This window comes from Calypte anna, chromosome 1 (assembly GCF_003957555.1).
Source record: "Calypte anna isolate BGI_N300 chromosome 1, bCalAnn1_v1.p, whole genome shotgun sequence".
NCBI classification, from domain to species: Eukaryota; Metazoa; Chordata; class Aves; order Apodiformes; family Trochilidae; genus Calypte; species Calypte anna.
In genome coordinates this window covers 140,502,875-140,517,752 of record NC_044244.1, presented here as the reverse complement: position 1 = coordinate 140,517,752, position 14,878 = coordinate 140,502,875, and the positions used below count along the sequence as shown (strand labels likewise).

The window sequence follows — 14,878 nt, the reverse complement described above, 5'->3', positions numbered from 1 at the left end:
TTTGCTGGGGAATCATAGCAAACATTCTGTTGATTTAAGAGCCACACAAGCATTCTGCATCTTTTTGGTCTGCCCTCTCACTTGTGCTTTGTCTGCCTTTCTGCTAGTGCTAGCATAACCACTATACTGAAGAAAGGCTTCATTACAGCAATTGAGTTTATCTTCTGAAGTTTTTCCAAAGTGCATTCCTTCTAATGGTATGGTCTCAAAGTTGCAGGAGAAAAATGAAGGGGAAAGTACTAATGAAATTCAGAAAATAGGAAATTTCTAGTCATAGTTAGAATAGGAAGTCTAATTTCAACTGATAGATATCTCTTGCTATCTTTCAAGAAAAAAGTTACCTGCAATACGTATATATGTAATGCAATCCTAGTTTCAGTAAGCCTGGGGTTTTTTTGTTTTGTAGGGTTTTTTTTTGTTGTGTTTCTTTTGCTTGTTTGTTTTTGTTTTGTTTCCTATTATGAGTATATGCTGGTGGTAACATTGCATTTTTAAAGCAGAAATCTAGTATCTGTGTCCACAAGAGTTTTGGGAATCCTGTTGGGATTATACAAACAAGAGGAAACAATTCTTGTTGAGAAAAATTGAAAAATTAATAGGAGTGCAGCTAGTAGAGCAGGCTGAAGCTATTTAATTAGCACAGGAGCACAAGGTGCTTACAGCTCGCCCAGTTGGCATGGCTCTTTCTGCTAAGGAAGGTTGTGTATTCACGACAGAAATCTGTTATTCTTGTCTGTTGAACCTAATAATTTTTGGTTTGAAGTACAAAAATGTAAATGAAAAGAAAAACAGAATTATGACTGTAATTTGTATTTGGAATGGACTTCAGTGTATTGACACAAAGCAATATTGAAGTTAACAAAACTATTCATAAGAAATACTGGTAATAGTTACCTAAATGAAAATCCTTCAAGTTATGGGCTGTCTTCTGTGTACTACAGGCACAACAGTAAATACAGCTGTACTGATAATTCTACCCTTGACCTGCTCCAAAATGACAGAATTGACAGAGATGGTGTTTTTCCCTATTTTTGTTAGGCACAATGTCAAGAAGTACGGAAACGGAAAGAACTTGAATTACAAATACTGACTGAAGCTATCCGTTGTTGGGAGGGAGAGGATATTAAAACACTTGGCAGCGTGATTTACATGTCCCAGGTCATGATTCAGTGTGCTGGGAGTGAGGTAATGTCCTCATCTTTACTATAGGTCTTTGTTTTCATTTGGACTGAAATTAATTATAATAATTATGCAGCAGGAATACAAAGAATGCTTCAGAGATACTGATCTAGACTAAAATCTTTCAATAGTGATTGAAGGTTTTTATTACAAAACAAGAAATTAATTTCCTTGAAGATGGGTGGTCTCATCTGTAAAATTTACTGAAATGTAACTGAGTAAAGCAGTTATAATGATCTTGCAGGACTGTTTTCAAAGTGCATAGTGAAACTGGATTTTCCATGTGTAGTTACATTTTGCATAGCAGTTATGGCATATTTTAAACAACAAAAGTGTTCAAATTTTTATATTATAAAGTGTCTAAGGCATGCTTTTTCCTAACTATTTTGGTCGTATTGTTCAAGTAATAAATTTTGAAATGCAAGCTTAAGAATCAAGTGGTTTTGGAGAAACAGAGTAAGACAAGACAGTAAAAAGTGAAAAGTGACAGTGTAAAAGGTGGGGTGATGTTTTGTGCATTTGTGGGGGGTTTTTTCTTGGAAGAGAACAAACATACAAAACACAAAAAGAAAAGTTTGCCTTATGAGAAATAATGTTGAAGTAATCTTAAAAGCAAGTGCAAACAGAAATGAAATATTATAAAGTTTACTGACATGTTTTTATTTGGTGGGGGCTTTTGAATTGCATCTTCATTTAGTCAATTTCCTCCCTTAAAACTAACATGTCCAAAAATATGAGGAAAGAGAAAAGTGTTCATGTAAGAGAATATTTCAGAATTCATCACCTGATATTTTTTTCTCAGGTATTTTCTTAAGTGTTAAAATAAATAATTGAAAAAATCAGTAGAGCTAATAGTGCATCTTCTACATTCATGTCTCTTCTTGCAGTCAAAAAAAGCAATACATCACCCCACCCTTCACTTTCATCTTTAGCTAAAATATCAAGCATAGCAGATTTCTAGAATTTTCTGCATAGCACTACATTTTCTTTTTACTAGATATAGAACAGCTTCATTTGTACAAAAGGAATATGGTTTTGTTTTCTTTTTTAAAAATAGTATCAACACTTAGAAAGACTTACTGAAATGCATTAAAACTTGGTAAGAATTTGTATTTGCAAAGATGCTTCAAATGGAGATGGTGGTTTTGATAATGGAGATACTTGTTTTTTCATACAAATAGAAACATCACACTGCAATGCTTCTGTTTTTCATTGTTTACAGCAGTAGATTAAGAATATATCTTCTCCTCGTTCCATAAAAATAAACTCAAAACAAAGAAAGGACAATTCCATAAGTGAAAGCAGCAAGTTAAAACCAGAACAAATTAGTGGGTTTGGTTTGAATATAAGCATTAGTACCTTTTTTTAACATTTTTTTTAATATATATACTTTGGGGTGTAATCCAACATCATGCAAAAATCTGATTTCTCCACTTTGAGACCACTGTCTTGACATTAATGGTAAAAGTATCCTTCTAAATTATGTAAAGAAATATAACCAATGTGTGATTTTTGGTTTTGCAGCAATCAGCATAACAGTTATTACCCTGTTAAACAAGGTTGGTATTTCATCCAGCCTGTAAATTTCTATTTTTAAATATTAGACTGTAGGAAGAAATGTAGACGTGTTACCAAGCACTTTTCAAATAGAAAATCAAATAATTCTGACCCTTTCTTTTCCTTTTAAAATTCTATGGAGTTAATTTTCTCACAACCAAGTATTTGTGGAGCAATTATAGAATTCTAATATGATTGTAGTTTTTAATAATGTAAAATAGAAAAAGGGGGAATGTGGCTTGTGATGTTGCATTTACTTTTTTCTTTTTTTTTTTTTTTTTTTTTTTTTATTAAGGAAAAGAATGAAAGGTATCTTCTTCTCTTCCCTAACATTTTGCTAATGTTGTCTGCCAGCCCAAGAATGAGTGGGTTTATCTATCAGGTAAAGTAATACATGTACACATGTGTGTAAATATGTTGGGGGGGTGGCTCTTTTCTAAATGTTATTCCATGGAGAACTTGAAAGGGTTATTAAACTTGGGCATTTATAAAGATAAAAGGTCATTCCTACCTCTAGGAATAGGGACTGGTCATCTTTTGTAAAATTCTGGGCAAGTCTGGTAGCTAATGAGAAGAGGGAGTATTGGTAACTTTTTAGCTCTACACAGGAAAACAATGCTGCTGTTGTTTAGGTTTATTAGTGGCCTTCCAACTGCTGCTCAAGTCTTATCATTACTATACAGAGCACTTTTGAAATTAATCTTCTAGTTTTCCCTCTTTACTGATATCTGAGTCGCAGTCTCAGGACTTAGTCTGAGCTCCCTCTGGATGAAGCTGAACTGGAAGGCATCCCTAACTAAAACTGCTCCAACTGCTGGAGATGATGAAGTACAGTGATCACCATTCAGTCCATGGCCCCAGCTTAGAGTTGGCCCAGGAAAACATCACCTGAAATAAACACTGTGTGGCCTTCAGGTTTTTAGCATCACTTTACAAATAGACTACTCGCTGCTGGTAGACATGGTCTTTGAGGTTTCCAGCAAGTTTCCCAGCAGAATACTTCCTGCTTGTTTCCCACTGCAGAAACAGAATGGCATTGCTATAGTAGAGGAAGGTCAGTGTCAATTGTCTTGGCTCCCTTGTAGATCTAGGACACATTTTGCAGTAGCACTTACAGTTCCAAAGACACCCGAGATGTGAAGTTAAAACAAACACATACTCCATGAGTTTCTGAAATCTTTATGGATGTTCCTCAATTATTGTTATGTGGTTTCCAGACATCACAGTAGAACACCAGAAGTTCTAAAAGAAGCCTGAGAACTTTCACCTACTGGAAGTACTTCTGTAAATCAGACTCAAGAGCAGTTTATTCCTTTCTTCTGAGCCCTTAGTTGACTTCTGTGAAGGAATGCTGAAACATAAGCATTCAGGCTTTCCGCATGTCCTATTCTTGGACTTGATAATCCTCAAGGTCTTTTCCAAGCAAAATGATTCTGTGGCTTTGTGGTCAACTGCATCTACTCACAGACTTCTTTAAAAGCAATTAAAATCCAAGATCAATATATTGAGTCAAATCTTACCTGCCATGGATTTGTCTGTGTTGCGTTAGGTAGTTCAATCACACAAAGGTTCTCCTGGCTCTGTGGTGCTTTTCAGAAGTTTTGGCCAGTCCTTTATCCCAGCGGAGATAGAAAAGAGATACTAGAAAAGGCAGGTGGGCTCTCTATTTCAGGTGGCACATCCAGTGTTCTTAATGAAGGAAGATTCTTGTGTGCTGGTTACAAAGGCAACTGACAGAAATTTAGTGTGTTTATAGACAAACAATATGAAAATAAACAGTGAATCTGTCTTGTTTAATTTTGCTATCTTTGTTTCTTCTTCCTGTGTTCTCCTGTGTTCCCCAGTTGCACAGCACTGTTCAATACATAAGGAATTTCCTGTGCCTTTGTCTTCAGCTTCTGCTCAGTATGGCCACAGCCCTTTCTTGGTGTTTGCCATACAACCCTCTGTTGAATGCAAAATTTTCTTATAGCCTCTCATGATTTTCCAGGAAGCTTCTCAAATACTAATGTCTGCATCAGAAGTCAAAATTATTTCATCACTGTGTCTGTCTGGAATGCATAGTGTGGGCTGCCTGGACTTTTCTTCTAAGATTTTTATCTCAGAACAAGGTTTGATATGGGCAGAAAATTATGCCACTGAAGTCAGTATCCTACACTACGCCCTGTATTTCAGAACATTCCAGTTATTGGCAGGGTTCAGATGTTCTGGTTGCAAGTGCTGATATCTGGCACGTAAGCTAGTTGGGAGAACTTCTGGCAGTGGTAAGCTGAAGTAACGAGGCACTTAAACCATACTTTACAGGATGGCATCACAGTTTTGTTGGTAAAAAGGAAATCTAAATAATTAATGAGTTTGGTTCCATTTTCTGTGTTTTGCTTAGTATTTTTTCTCTGCATTTTTAAGTGATCCTTGTTCTCTGACACCAGTCTTTGCTTTGGTATATACCCATATTTCCTTTTCAGTTATGTCAGCAATTATTGTACCACTTTGTAGTTCTATGCTGTGTTCAAGAACCAGCAAACATGGAAAAAGAGGGAATTTTAGGCTACATTGTGGTGTGTGGTACCACCATGTTTCCTTCAGTAGGGAAGCTGCTGCTGCTGCAAAAAACATCTTCCTTTCACTTTGGCATCTTGGGCTTGAGCACACTCTGTGCATACAGAAAATAAAGTGATTTTTAGTTTCCAAGCTTCTAAGAAGCTTTTGTCCATTCTGTAGTCACTAGGAAAGAAAGAAAAAAAAGGAAAAAGAAAAAGAGTTGCGGGTTTTTTCCCCCTCCATTGGAGCCAAAATTCCACAGTACGTAGTATTTGCACTTTTGCCAGCATGTGCTGAATAGTGTTTCTGTGCAGGAGGATACAGGATGTGTCTTAAAGAACTTTTAATAAAGTTCTTTTCTAGTAATCTCTTTCATCCTGATGATATTCAGTCTTATTGATCCTTCTGTATTTCTACAGGGTCAAATCATCTTAAACTGACTTTTTTTTTTCCTTTCCCCAGTTTGGGTGGGCTTAAAATGAGAGGTTGTCTTCTGTAAAGTTAATACACTCTTCTGGAACTTTGCAGATATTAGGGTGTTCTTACTGCTTCTGTTTTCTTTTCCCAAATATTTCTGGGAGTGAATTTAATAGCAGGGTTATTAGACACAGATCTTCAGTAAATAATTGATAGGTTTGTTTAGTGAAATCCTTCTTTCTAGATCTGCATGTACCACTAACCTTATTTTGAGAGCTACTCAGTTTGGAAACAAAAAAAAGTGCTTAAAGACAGTCACCATTACCTCTCATCCTGTAATATGGGTGACCTGGAAGGTCATTGTTCCAGAAAGCTGAAGCTATATTGAGTGACCAGCATTACAGTTGTATGGATTCCATAGCCTGCATAGGAATCACATAGACACATTGAAATCACAGGTGTCATTTGCAGGTTGTTGGCATATTAAAAACTTCCTCACATAGTGTTTGTGTAGATATTAATGTTTTTAGATCTATCTGTGCATGTGTATTTGCCAATTTACTGTGTATGTCTTTATTCAGAACTTTAAATGTATATATTCTTCACTTGGTGATATTTTGTGTGGTTTTGATTTAACTTGGGTGTTACTGTTTTTTGGTGTGGTTTTTTTTTTTTTAGGGAAAGCTGCCAACGACAGGAATGACTATCACAAAACTAGAGGACAGTGAAAACCATAAAAATGCATTTGAAATATCAGGTATTAACAGTAAACATTTTCATTTGCTGCATACTGTGAGATGTGCTATTTCTGGCATCAAATGTTCTGTCTGAGGGAAAAAAATCTTCAGTGTGAGGGTCACCAAGCACTGGCACAGCTTGCTTGGAGAGATCCATTCTGTGTTGATATGCAAAAGCTGTTTGGCCACGGTCCTGGGCAACAGAGTCTGACTGTCTGTACTTGAGCAGAGTGATGCATGACCTACAGAAGTCCCTTCCACGCTCGGGCATTCTGTGGTTATATAAATTCTCTAAGGCAGCCACCCAGAGCCCCACTTGAAGGCTTCTTTTTACTGATTGTCTTAAGCAGTTAACAAATTGTCTTTGCATGGGATTCATCCCCAGATTTCTGTATTGTAATGAACGGAGGCAGTAGCCTTGGAGATGGTCCTTTACAATGAAGCAGTTCAAAGTATGATGCTCAGTGGAAGAAAAGAAACTGAAACTCTGTAAGAGCTTTAAGCAAAAGCTTTCTTCTCCAAGTGGCCCAGCTCTTTCCTGAGACATTGAGCATCTCTGCTTATCATCATTGTGCTTACTTTGAGTAGTTTCTGCCTCTTATTTGTGTCAGCACAATATTTCCTTGGATATAAAGGACAGTGGGAGCAGGGTTTGCACAGTGGAGCTTCACTCCCTCATCCATTTCCTGGATGAGTTCTGCTTCCAAGCAGGTTGTGTTTAAAGTAATTTTGACCCTTTCAAGAGGCAGGTGGTATCACATATCAGGGCTGTGAGGCAGAGGGCAGAAGACTGTTGATGTTCTTCTGAGATAACAGCTATGCAGCTGACCTCATATGAGCAATGTGATGGGTTAAAGTGGAGTTACCTGCAGAAATTCAAGTAATCTTTGGTTGAGATTGCTTCCTGTGTGACTTTTCCCCGAGCCTTGGTACTTAAATTCAGCCCAACTTTGTCTTTTTCTGAGAGAAGATCAGTGAATTGTATTTAATAACTTTTCCTATATTGTATCTTATAGAATTAAGAATGGCATTTTAGACTATCTGCTGTCCTTCCTAGGGAAGATGGAGAAGTATAAGGCTACTATCTCCTATATCTATTTATCATTAAAGGTTGTGTTTAATGATTAGATATGGGCAAAAAAAGGTAGAACTCTTGTCACAGGAACACATACATGGAGGAAATGTGTTACAGCCTGGAAGAGTGAGTTGCTGCTGAAAATACAGATTAAAACTTCTGATGTGAACTCATGGGATATAATGTTTTAGGAAACAAATACCTTTATAATCATGTCAGATTGACTAAGTTTTTCTGTGGTTTGCTACATCCTCTGCTTTCTATCACCTAGGAAATATGATTGAAAGGATATTAGTGTCTTGTAACAACCAACAAGATTTGCATGAATGGGTGGATCACCTGCAGAAGCAAACCAAAGTCACAACTGTTGGGAATCCAACCATTAAACCTCACTCTGTGCCATCTCACACGGTAAGAAACAACTTCTGGATTGAAGTGAATGAGCACTGTATGCAGAATCAGGGTATCTGTCAGATATACCACCTTGTAAAGTATTTATTTAGTCATTACTAGCAAAAACTGAATGTTATGAGTGTGGTTTAAAGGGCTGAAAGATCATTGTTTTTCATTGTGTGAACAATGAATTAAATTTTCAGATCTTGGTGTAATAATTTAACAGGGTAAAAGATAATTTGTTATCATTAATTTTTCTATATTTACCAAGTAATACATCACCATCTCTTTGCTATCCTTAGAACAGGATTAATTGTTGGTGCACTTGATGGGCTATGGAGAAATAATTTCCTTAAGCATCTTCTTTTGGGTATTGCAGTTGAGTTGTTAGATATGAAAGGATCTAAATTTATCTCCCTCTTCAGTAGTGGGAGCAAGGCTGCTCATAGCTGTTCGTTCTTGAGTGCATGCTCTGTCTCTGGTAGACAATAAAAGTTTATTTTTTTTCCCACATAATAATTCTGTGCAAAGATTTTCAAAGGCCAGCTGTATTAAAGAGAAGTAGTAGACAGTGAGTGAGATTATTTCACTAATCCTTGATGATACTCTGCCTTTATTATCGCAGTATATTTCCTTTCCCTTCCCATCACCTTTGTGTCTTTGACAGCTTCCTTCCCATCCAGTAACACCCTCCAGCAAGCATTCAGACAGCAAGCCAATACCACTGACTCCTGTGTACCACACTCTCCCTCATCCATCACATCACGGGACACCACACACCACGATAAACTGGGGACCTCTGGAACCTCCCAAAACCCCAAAGCCTTGGAGCCTGAGCTGCTTACGGCCTGCGCCTCCTTTACGGCCTTCAGCAGCTCTTTGTTATAAAGAGGTGAGATGTGGCAGCCCACAAACATTTCTCTGCAGCAGGACAACAATGGAATGTTACACCTTTTTTTTACACACCACCATTTTAGAGTTTTGTATATGTTTTTAAGTCAAGTTCATTTAACAGCTGATGCTGAATCAGTAACATTCTGTGATTCTGTGACTACTGGATGCTGTTTGTTTCAAGCTGGGATTTAGTCCTGCAGCTCAGAAAATGCATACTAAGGCATGTTAGGAGAGGTTTCCCTTCTCTCCCTAAACTGCTTTCACCTATTTCTACTCTTTATCCAGTTAATAATTAAGATTACTATTTTGGGGTTTTGGGGTTTTTTTTATTTTTCAAACTAGCTATTCCTTTGTTATATTGAACATCTGTGCTTATTGCAAAGTAAGTTATTTGCTAACACCACAGCAAAGTATCTTATGTAGGGGATCTCATGGTGCTTCCAAGTGCTGTATCAAAACATTTTAAGACCCTGTGGTGGAGTATTTGCTACTGTTACTAGGCAGCAAGAGCATATTTAAAATCTATGTAATATTTTTTTACACAAAAGAATCTGGCGGCCAGTGTTGCCATTAGATAAAAAACAAAAAATAACCCATAGATTTTAAGATGATGTTGTAATTTTTAATTACATATGTTATGAAGCAGGAATTTCTCCCAAAGAAAAAAGTATGATGGGTTTAACCCGTCAAGATGGTGACAGTAGGTAACTTTGGTCCTGCCACTACACTTTTGGTGTGGGGTTTTTGTTTTTTTTTAATGATATGAAAATGTTAGATTTTAGTTGGAAGTCTTTGTCTAGATGCAAGGAGGAGAATATTGTGTGTTTTTTGGCTTGGCGATACCTCCTGTTTCAGTACCTTTGTTATGCATTCTCATGACACTAATTCATGTGAAGAAACACGGCTGGGAAAGAATCAGAAATTGTATGAGAGCGAGATATCAACAGAAATGTTTTATTTTTTAGAAATATAAATTGCAGTTTCTGAGGAACTGTGTAGCCTAAACACTGTGCCCCAGGGTGGCCTGGCTGTGTTACTGGGTTTTTTTGCTTTTTATTTCCTTTTCTAAATCCCCTAGACAACAAGGAAAAAGTGACAGGGGGTCTGCAATTGGAAGGTTAGCATTTAGGCTTAGTTGCCACAAGAGCTGCTTCTGTTTGGCTGTAGTGAATGCTCATACAGTAATTTAAGTTAAATTTCTATCATACTTTCACGTGTAGAGGAGTGAGTTTTCCAGTGTGTTTAAATTTCGGTCATCTTTACATTGCTGAGCATACAATGATTTTCAAAGCCTATCTTCATCATCTTTGGTCTGTCCTGCTCATTCACATTTTTACTTTCTTGTTCTGTATTTTATAGAGGATGTCTTGTATCCTTAAGGTAAGGGGGTAGGCCAGTGTATTCCTTCTGTTTTTCTAACCTAGCATTGTTCCTGTAAAATGCTGTTCTTGTAAAATCCTTTCTTTCCTCTGTTTTCTTCGTTTCTGAACAGACTTAAACATTTTCAAAGTCTGGCTTTTGGAGAGTATACTTCCTGCCAGGCTTCATTGTTAGATCCTTTTTTACTTGCTTCTAAATAAAGAAATGAAATAGGTTGTTTGTTCAAAAGTTAAGGAAAGAAAATCTATGTTAGTGTAGGCCTGCCTCTTTCCTTCCCTCTGTCTCCCAAACAGCCTGCATGCTTTTGCAGCAACTTCCCTCTGTATTTCTGTTAATAGAACAGATAAAATATCTGACTTAATGTATAGTTGGAAGGAGGCTAGAGAGGAAATCGACCACTTCAAGCACATAAGATGTGCCAAAACATATCAGTAAACTGAATTTTAGTGTTTTTGAAAGATTTTGTTGGGTTAATTTTTTTTTAAAAACTTCTATATGTGTCTTAGAAGTTAAACTGAAATACTGTAGAGAAGCTCTACTGTTTTTATTTTCCCCACACAGGATCTCAGTAAAAGCCCTAAAACCATGAAAAAGCTGCTTCCCAAACGCAAGCCAGAACGGAAGCCATCAGATGAAGAGTTTGCACTGAGAAAAAGTAAGAGAGACTTGGAACAAATGTCTGTATAATACAAAGGAAGGAATTAACATCAGTTTAAATCATGTGGAAGTTAGATGTAAAGTCACCTGGTTTCATCTCTTCTTATTTAGGGGAGTGGGAAGTAGGTATTTCCAGAGGATGGTTTATTTTATTCATCTTAGGTGCTTATGTCAGTATGGTATTAGTTGCTGTCTTGAGCTTTACTGTTGACTGCTGTGGATATAAGCTTGTGAGGTGCCCATTTCTATGTTTGCTACAGAGGGAAGAGATGTTGGGAGTGCCATATAAGGTTCAGGTAAACCTGTCTTACTACAGTAAACAGAAATTTGAAGATACTACCCTGCTTTTACAAAATACTTAGTAGCCATGTTCTTAAATCTGAAGAACAGCACTGAACTGAGAGGGATTGATGAATGTATAGAAAAACAGAAGGGTCAAAAAAAGTCTGGATTTTGGGGTAGTTTGGGGTGGAGGGAGTGTTAATGTTATCAAGCAAACGCACTACTCCTTTGATTGTCAGTGTCACTCCAGTTCTTCCTTAGGAATTTAGGTGAATGAATAATCCTGTTACTTGTATTAATAAAAGGTAGAGTGTTTAATATAAAAGCCACATTCCTTTATTGCACCTTTTTGCTTCTCTGTGTCTGGCCTTTGCTCTTGGATTTCTTAAGATAGAGACTGTGACTTGAGTGTGCAATTAATGAAGCATATTATTGTGAATATGGCCACTCACTGATTTGTGTAGGATTGGAGTGAAAAAACATTTCCTCAGGACACTGTTGGTTTGTCTAAGGTAGAGAGATCCCTCTGAGTGTGGCCTCAGGGTTAGAGTAGTGAATAGGACAATTGTGTGTTCATCAGTGTGCATGTGGATGTTTTAGTTCAGGATGTTTCAGATACTTATAGAAAGGTATCTTTAGGAAAAGTGAAAGCACTGTGATACTGTATAATTTTAGATGTTGCAGGATGGACCTTCAATGGTTTTAATGACAGCAGATTTACAAATTATTAAGGATTTAGAAATTGTTAAAGTACATTTAGTTAGAGGAGATGCTATTTTGTTGTTGGGAAGGAGGGCTTAATAGCTTGCAAGTACCTAATTTTATTCCTAAGTAAATTAACACTTGGTATTTCAAATGTAAGAAATACCTTTCAATAAAAAGAATTTTTGGTAGCTTTAAGTCAGTGTTACTTACAGAAATACTTCCTGATTTGTGGTATTCATCTGTTTTTCCCCTTTGTGTCAGTAATTAGAAGCTTTTGTGTATATTAATGCTCTTTCAACCTTTTCTATTCAGCTTGTGGAACTGTAAAAGTTTTCCACTAAGGAACTGCTATCAAACTTAAGTCTTATTGACAAAGAAATTTGGATTTTATTGCTTATCTTCTGAGGAATTACAAAGATTGATGGGCTGTGTTTTGAGAACTGAATTTCAACTGAATGTCCTCAAAATACTAAGTTCAGGAATGAAATATTTTCCTGCTGCTGTAGTGATATGGTGCTGCATTCTGATGACAATGAAATCAATATATTTTTCCTGCACTGAAAGAGAAATAACCTGTACTTTGGATCACCTGCATCTCATAAAATGCTGGAAAACTGTACTGGGTCAATTAGCTTGTCAGCTGATTCTGACAAATGTTTGGACGGTTGGCTTTGTCCTGGTGATACTAAATGGCAAAAAATAACATTATGCATTGATTGACAGAGAATACCACTACATTTTGACATTGAAGGCAGTTCAGATTCAAGCAGCAGAAAACCTTCAAGTCTAGGTTTTTTTCCTCAAGTTTTGTGGGAGGAAAACAAGAAAAATGCTTTTAAAACTACAAATCATATTATTCTACATTTAAACTCCTTATTCCATCTAAGTTAATGATGGAAGTACCTCTAGATTTCAGTTTGACTGGAATTTCATTCTGTTGCAAGTAAAAAACGTGACAGCATTTTTACTGAGCTTCCTAGGAAGAAGATTTGCTGTGGAGCTCTACCTTTTTGAACATTTTGTCATGTTAAGCTGAATAGTTGAATTTTTCAGTAGTGTTGTTTTACTTCAAAGTCTGAAAAGTTTAATTCCTTTTCATTTTTATAGTTACGTGATAGTGACATCTTTCCAGCTGCCCACTGGACTGAAATTGTAGTGATGTATTTACTATTACTATGTTAATCCTGAGTTTAATTTTCAATAGTGTGCTTTTAAAAGGGATAAATCTTCATGTGTGTGTATACATAAATATATATATATACACACACATACACACATATACAAATTCCAAAAGTTTTCAATGTTTTTGCAAATTAATATTCTGTTCCTTGATTTTTCTTAAATAATATAATATGGATGTAATAACTGGGCTATACATATTTTTCCATTTATTGGCTGTTTGACTTAGAACCAAACTGATTGCATTTCAGAATATGTTCTGTGCAATTTAAGATGCTGAGAAAATTTCTTGAATGTGTGGGTAATTATTCAATACAGAGTATTATTTTTGTCTTCTAAAACTGTTTCCTTTATTGATGTATGATTTTTTAAAATTGAATTATTAAGAGAATTTAAAATTAGTTGATTAGGCTAAACATTGATCTCAACTGGAATGTAGTGATTTACAAAGGCTTTTCTGTGCTATCTTAAAATTCTATTTTTCCTATTGATTCTAGGTACAGCTGCTTTAGAAGAAGATGCTCAAATTCTTAAAGTCATTGAAGCATATTGCACAAGTGCCAAAACACGTCAAACACTAAATTCAAGTAAGTTAAAAAATACTGAAATGGCTAACTAAAACAGAAATGACATAATTTGCAAAAAAAAAAGTGAGGTGCATGTTCTCAAGCCTTTGCAAGTTGCAGGCTGGCTCTGGAAGAAGTAATAACCTTTTTCTGGCTTAATATCAGTGCTGAGTGTTTAGGTATTGGATGCCAAGGTTCCAGGGTTAGCAACTCTAGTTCTTCTGATATTTAAAAGAAACACAAAAAACACTCAAATCACCTAAACAGAAGTGTCTACTTGTTATGTTTTAAAATTGCACAAAGCCTTCATAGATGAATGAGAGGTGTCTGAAATGAATATGACAGTTGCTCAGTATGCTTTTGATAAATTTCAAGAAGCTGGTAAGTAGTGAGGAAGAACGAAGAAGAAGTCTTAATTTTTGAGGAGTGTGTTTTTTGTCTTATTCTGTTCAGCAGACTTGTGCTATGGAAAGGTAACCTAGACCTATAAAAATATCTTTTATTGCCACTAGTTGTTTCTAGTATTAATTAAAAATTTTAATCCTATCTCATAATTTCAGGAGAAATGGTTCTCAGATCCGTGTGTTGCTTAAAGCCATTTCTAGTTTCTCAGATCAATACCTAGATTATTGAAAGCCTGTAACGTGCCTCTGGGGTCCTCCTTCATTTAATCCAAATCAAGGTTACCATGTGGAGTTCCTCTGTATTGTAAGTAAAACATTGTGCAAAGCAGGGGAGTCCACCAGCATGTGTTCCATTTACACAAGGAAGGAGAAAATGCTATTGCGTTTGTTCCAGTTTGCCCAGTTTTTTTGCACTGTTTAAAATCCTTGGAACACAGTATAATGATCCTGAAGTACTTGTCTGGTTTTGCTGTTGTCAGGAACTGGAAGAGTTCATCGAACTCATCATTCACTAGAGCTGTTTTATATTTGCAGTATTAATGACTTACTCACAGTGCTCTGTGCACATTTGCTTCCAAGCAAAAGCACTTAATGCTGAGAAGTGTCAAAATGCAGTTGCAAACTTAGTTTGTGGATTTTCCTAACAGATGTTCACTTACTATTATCACCTTGAAACAAATTCAACTAGTTTGTATTCATTGTACTTTAAAGTCGATATATGGCCCTTGTATTAGACTGTAGAGACTTCTGAAGTAACAGCAAAACCCTTCATTTTTAATTTTTCTGTCTTCGTGACCTCTAGGTCTTCAAGGTGAAAAAATTGTCAGTTTTGTAAATTAGCTTCTATTACATAATTTTTATTAGTAGTAATCTCTTTTATAGCCCTACAGTCATGACAGTACTGTCATGGAT

General features: G+C 36.2%; 1 protein-coding gene across 4 annotated transcripts in view; it reads left to right on the top strand.

The window, feature by feature from the left end:
• ARHGEF7 (Rho guanine nucleotide exchange factor 7) overlaps positions 1–14,878 on the top strand; it is a 123,848-nt gene that overhangs the window by 91,615 nt on the left and 17,355 nt on the right. For all 4 annotated transcript variants that reach the window (XM_030446884.1, XM_030446910.1, XM_030446903.1 and 1 more), the window contains exons 12-18: positions 1,039–1,185; positions 3,032–3,118; positions 6,373–6,451; positions 7,778–7,917; positions 8,567–8,791; positions 10,735–10,828; positions 13,494–13,583. In XM_030446884.1, coding sequence (XP_030302744.1) covers positions 1,039–1,185; positions 3,032–3,118; positions 6,373–6,451; positions 7,778–7,917; positions 8,567–8,791; positions 10,735–10,828; positions 13,494–13,583 — 862 coding nt within the window. The remainder of the gene's footprint in view (positions 1–1,038; positions 1,186–3,031; positions 3,119–6,372; positions 6,452–7,777; positions 7,918–8,566; positions 8,792–10,734; positions 10,829–13,493; positions 13,584–14,878) is intronic.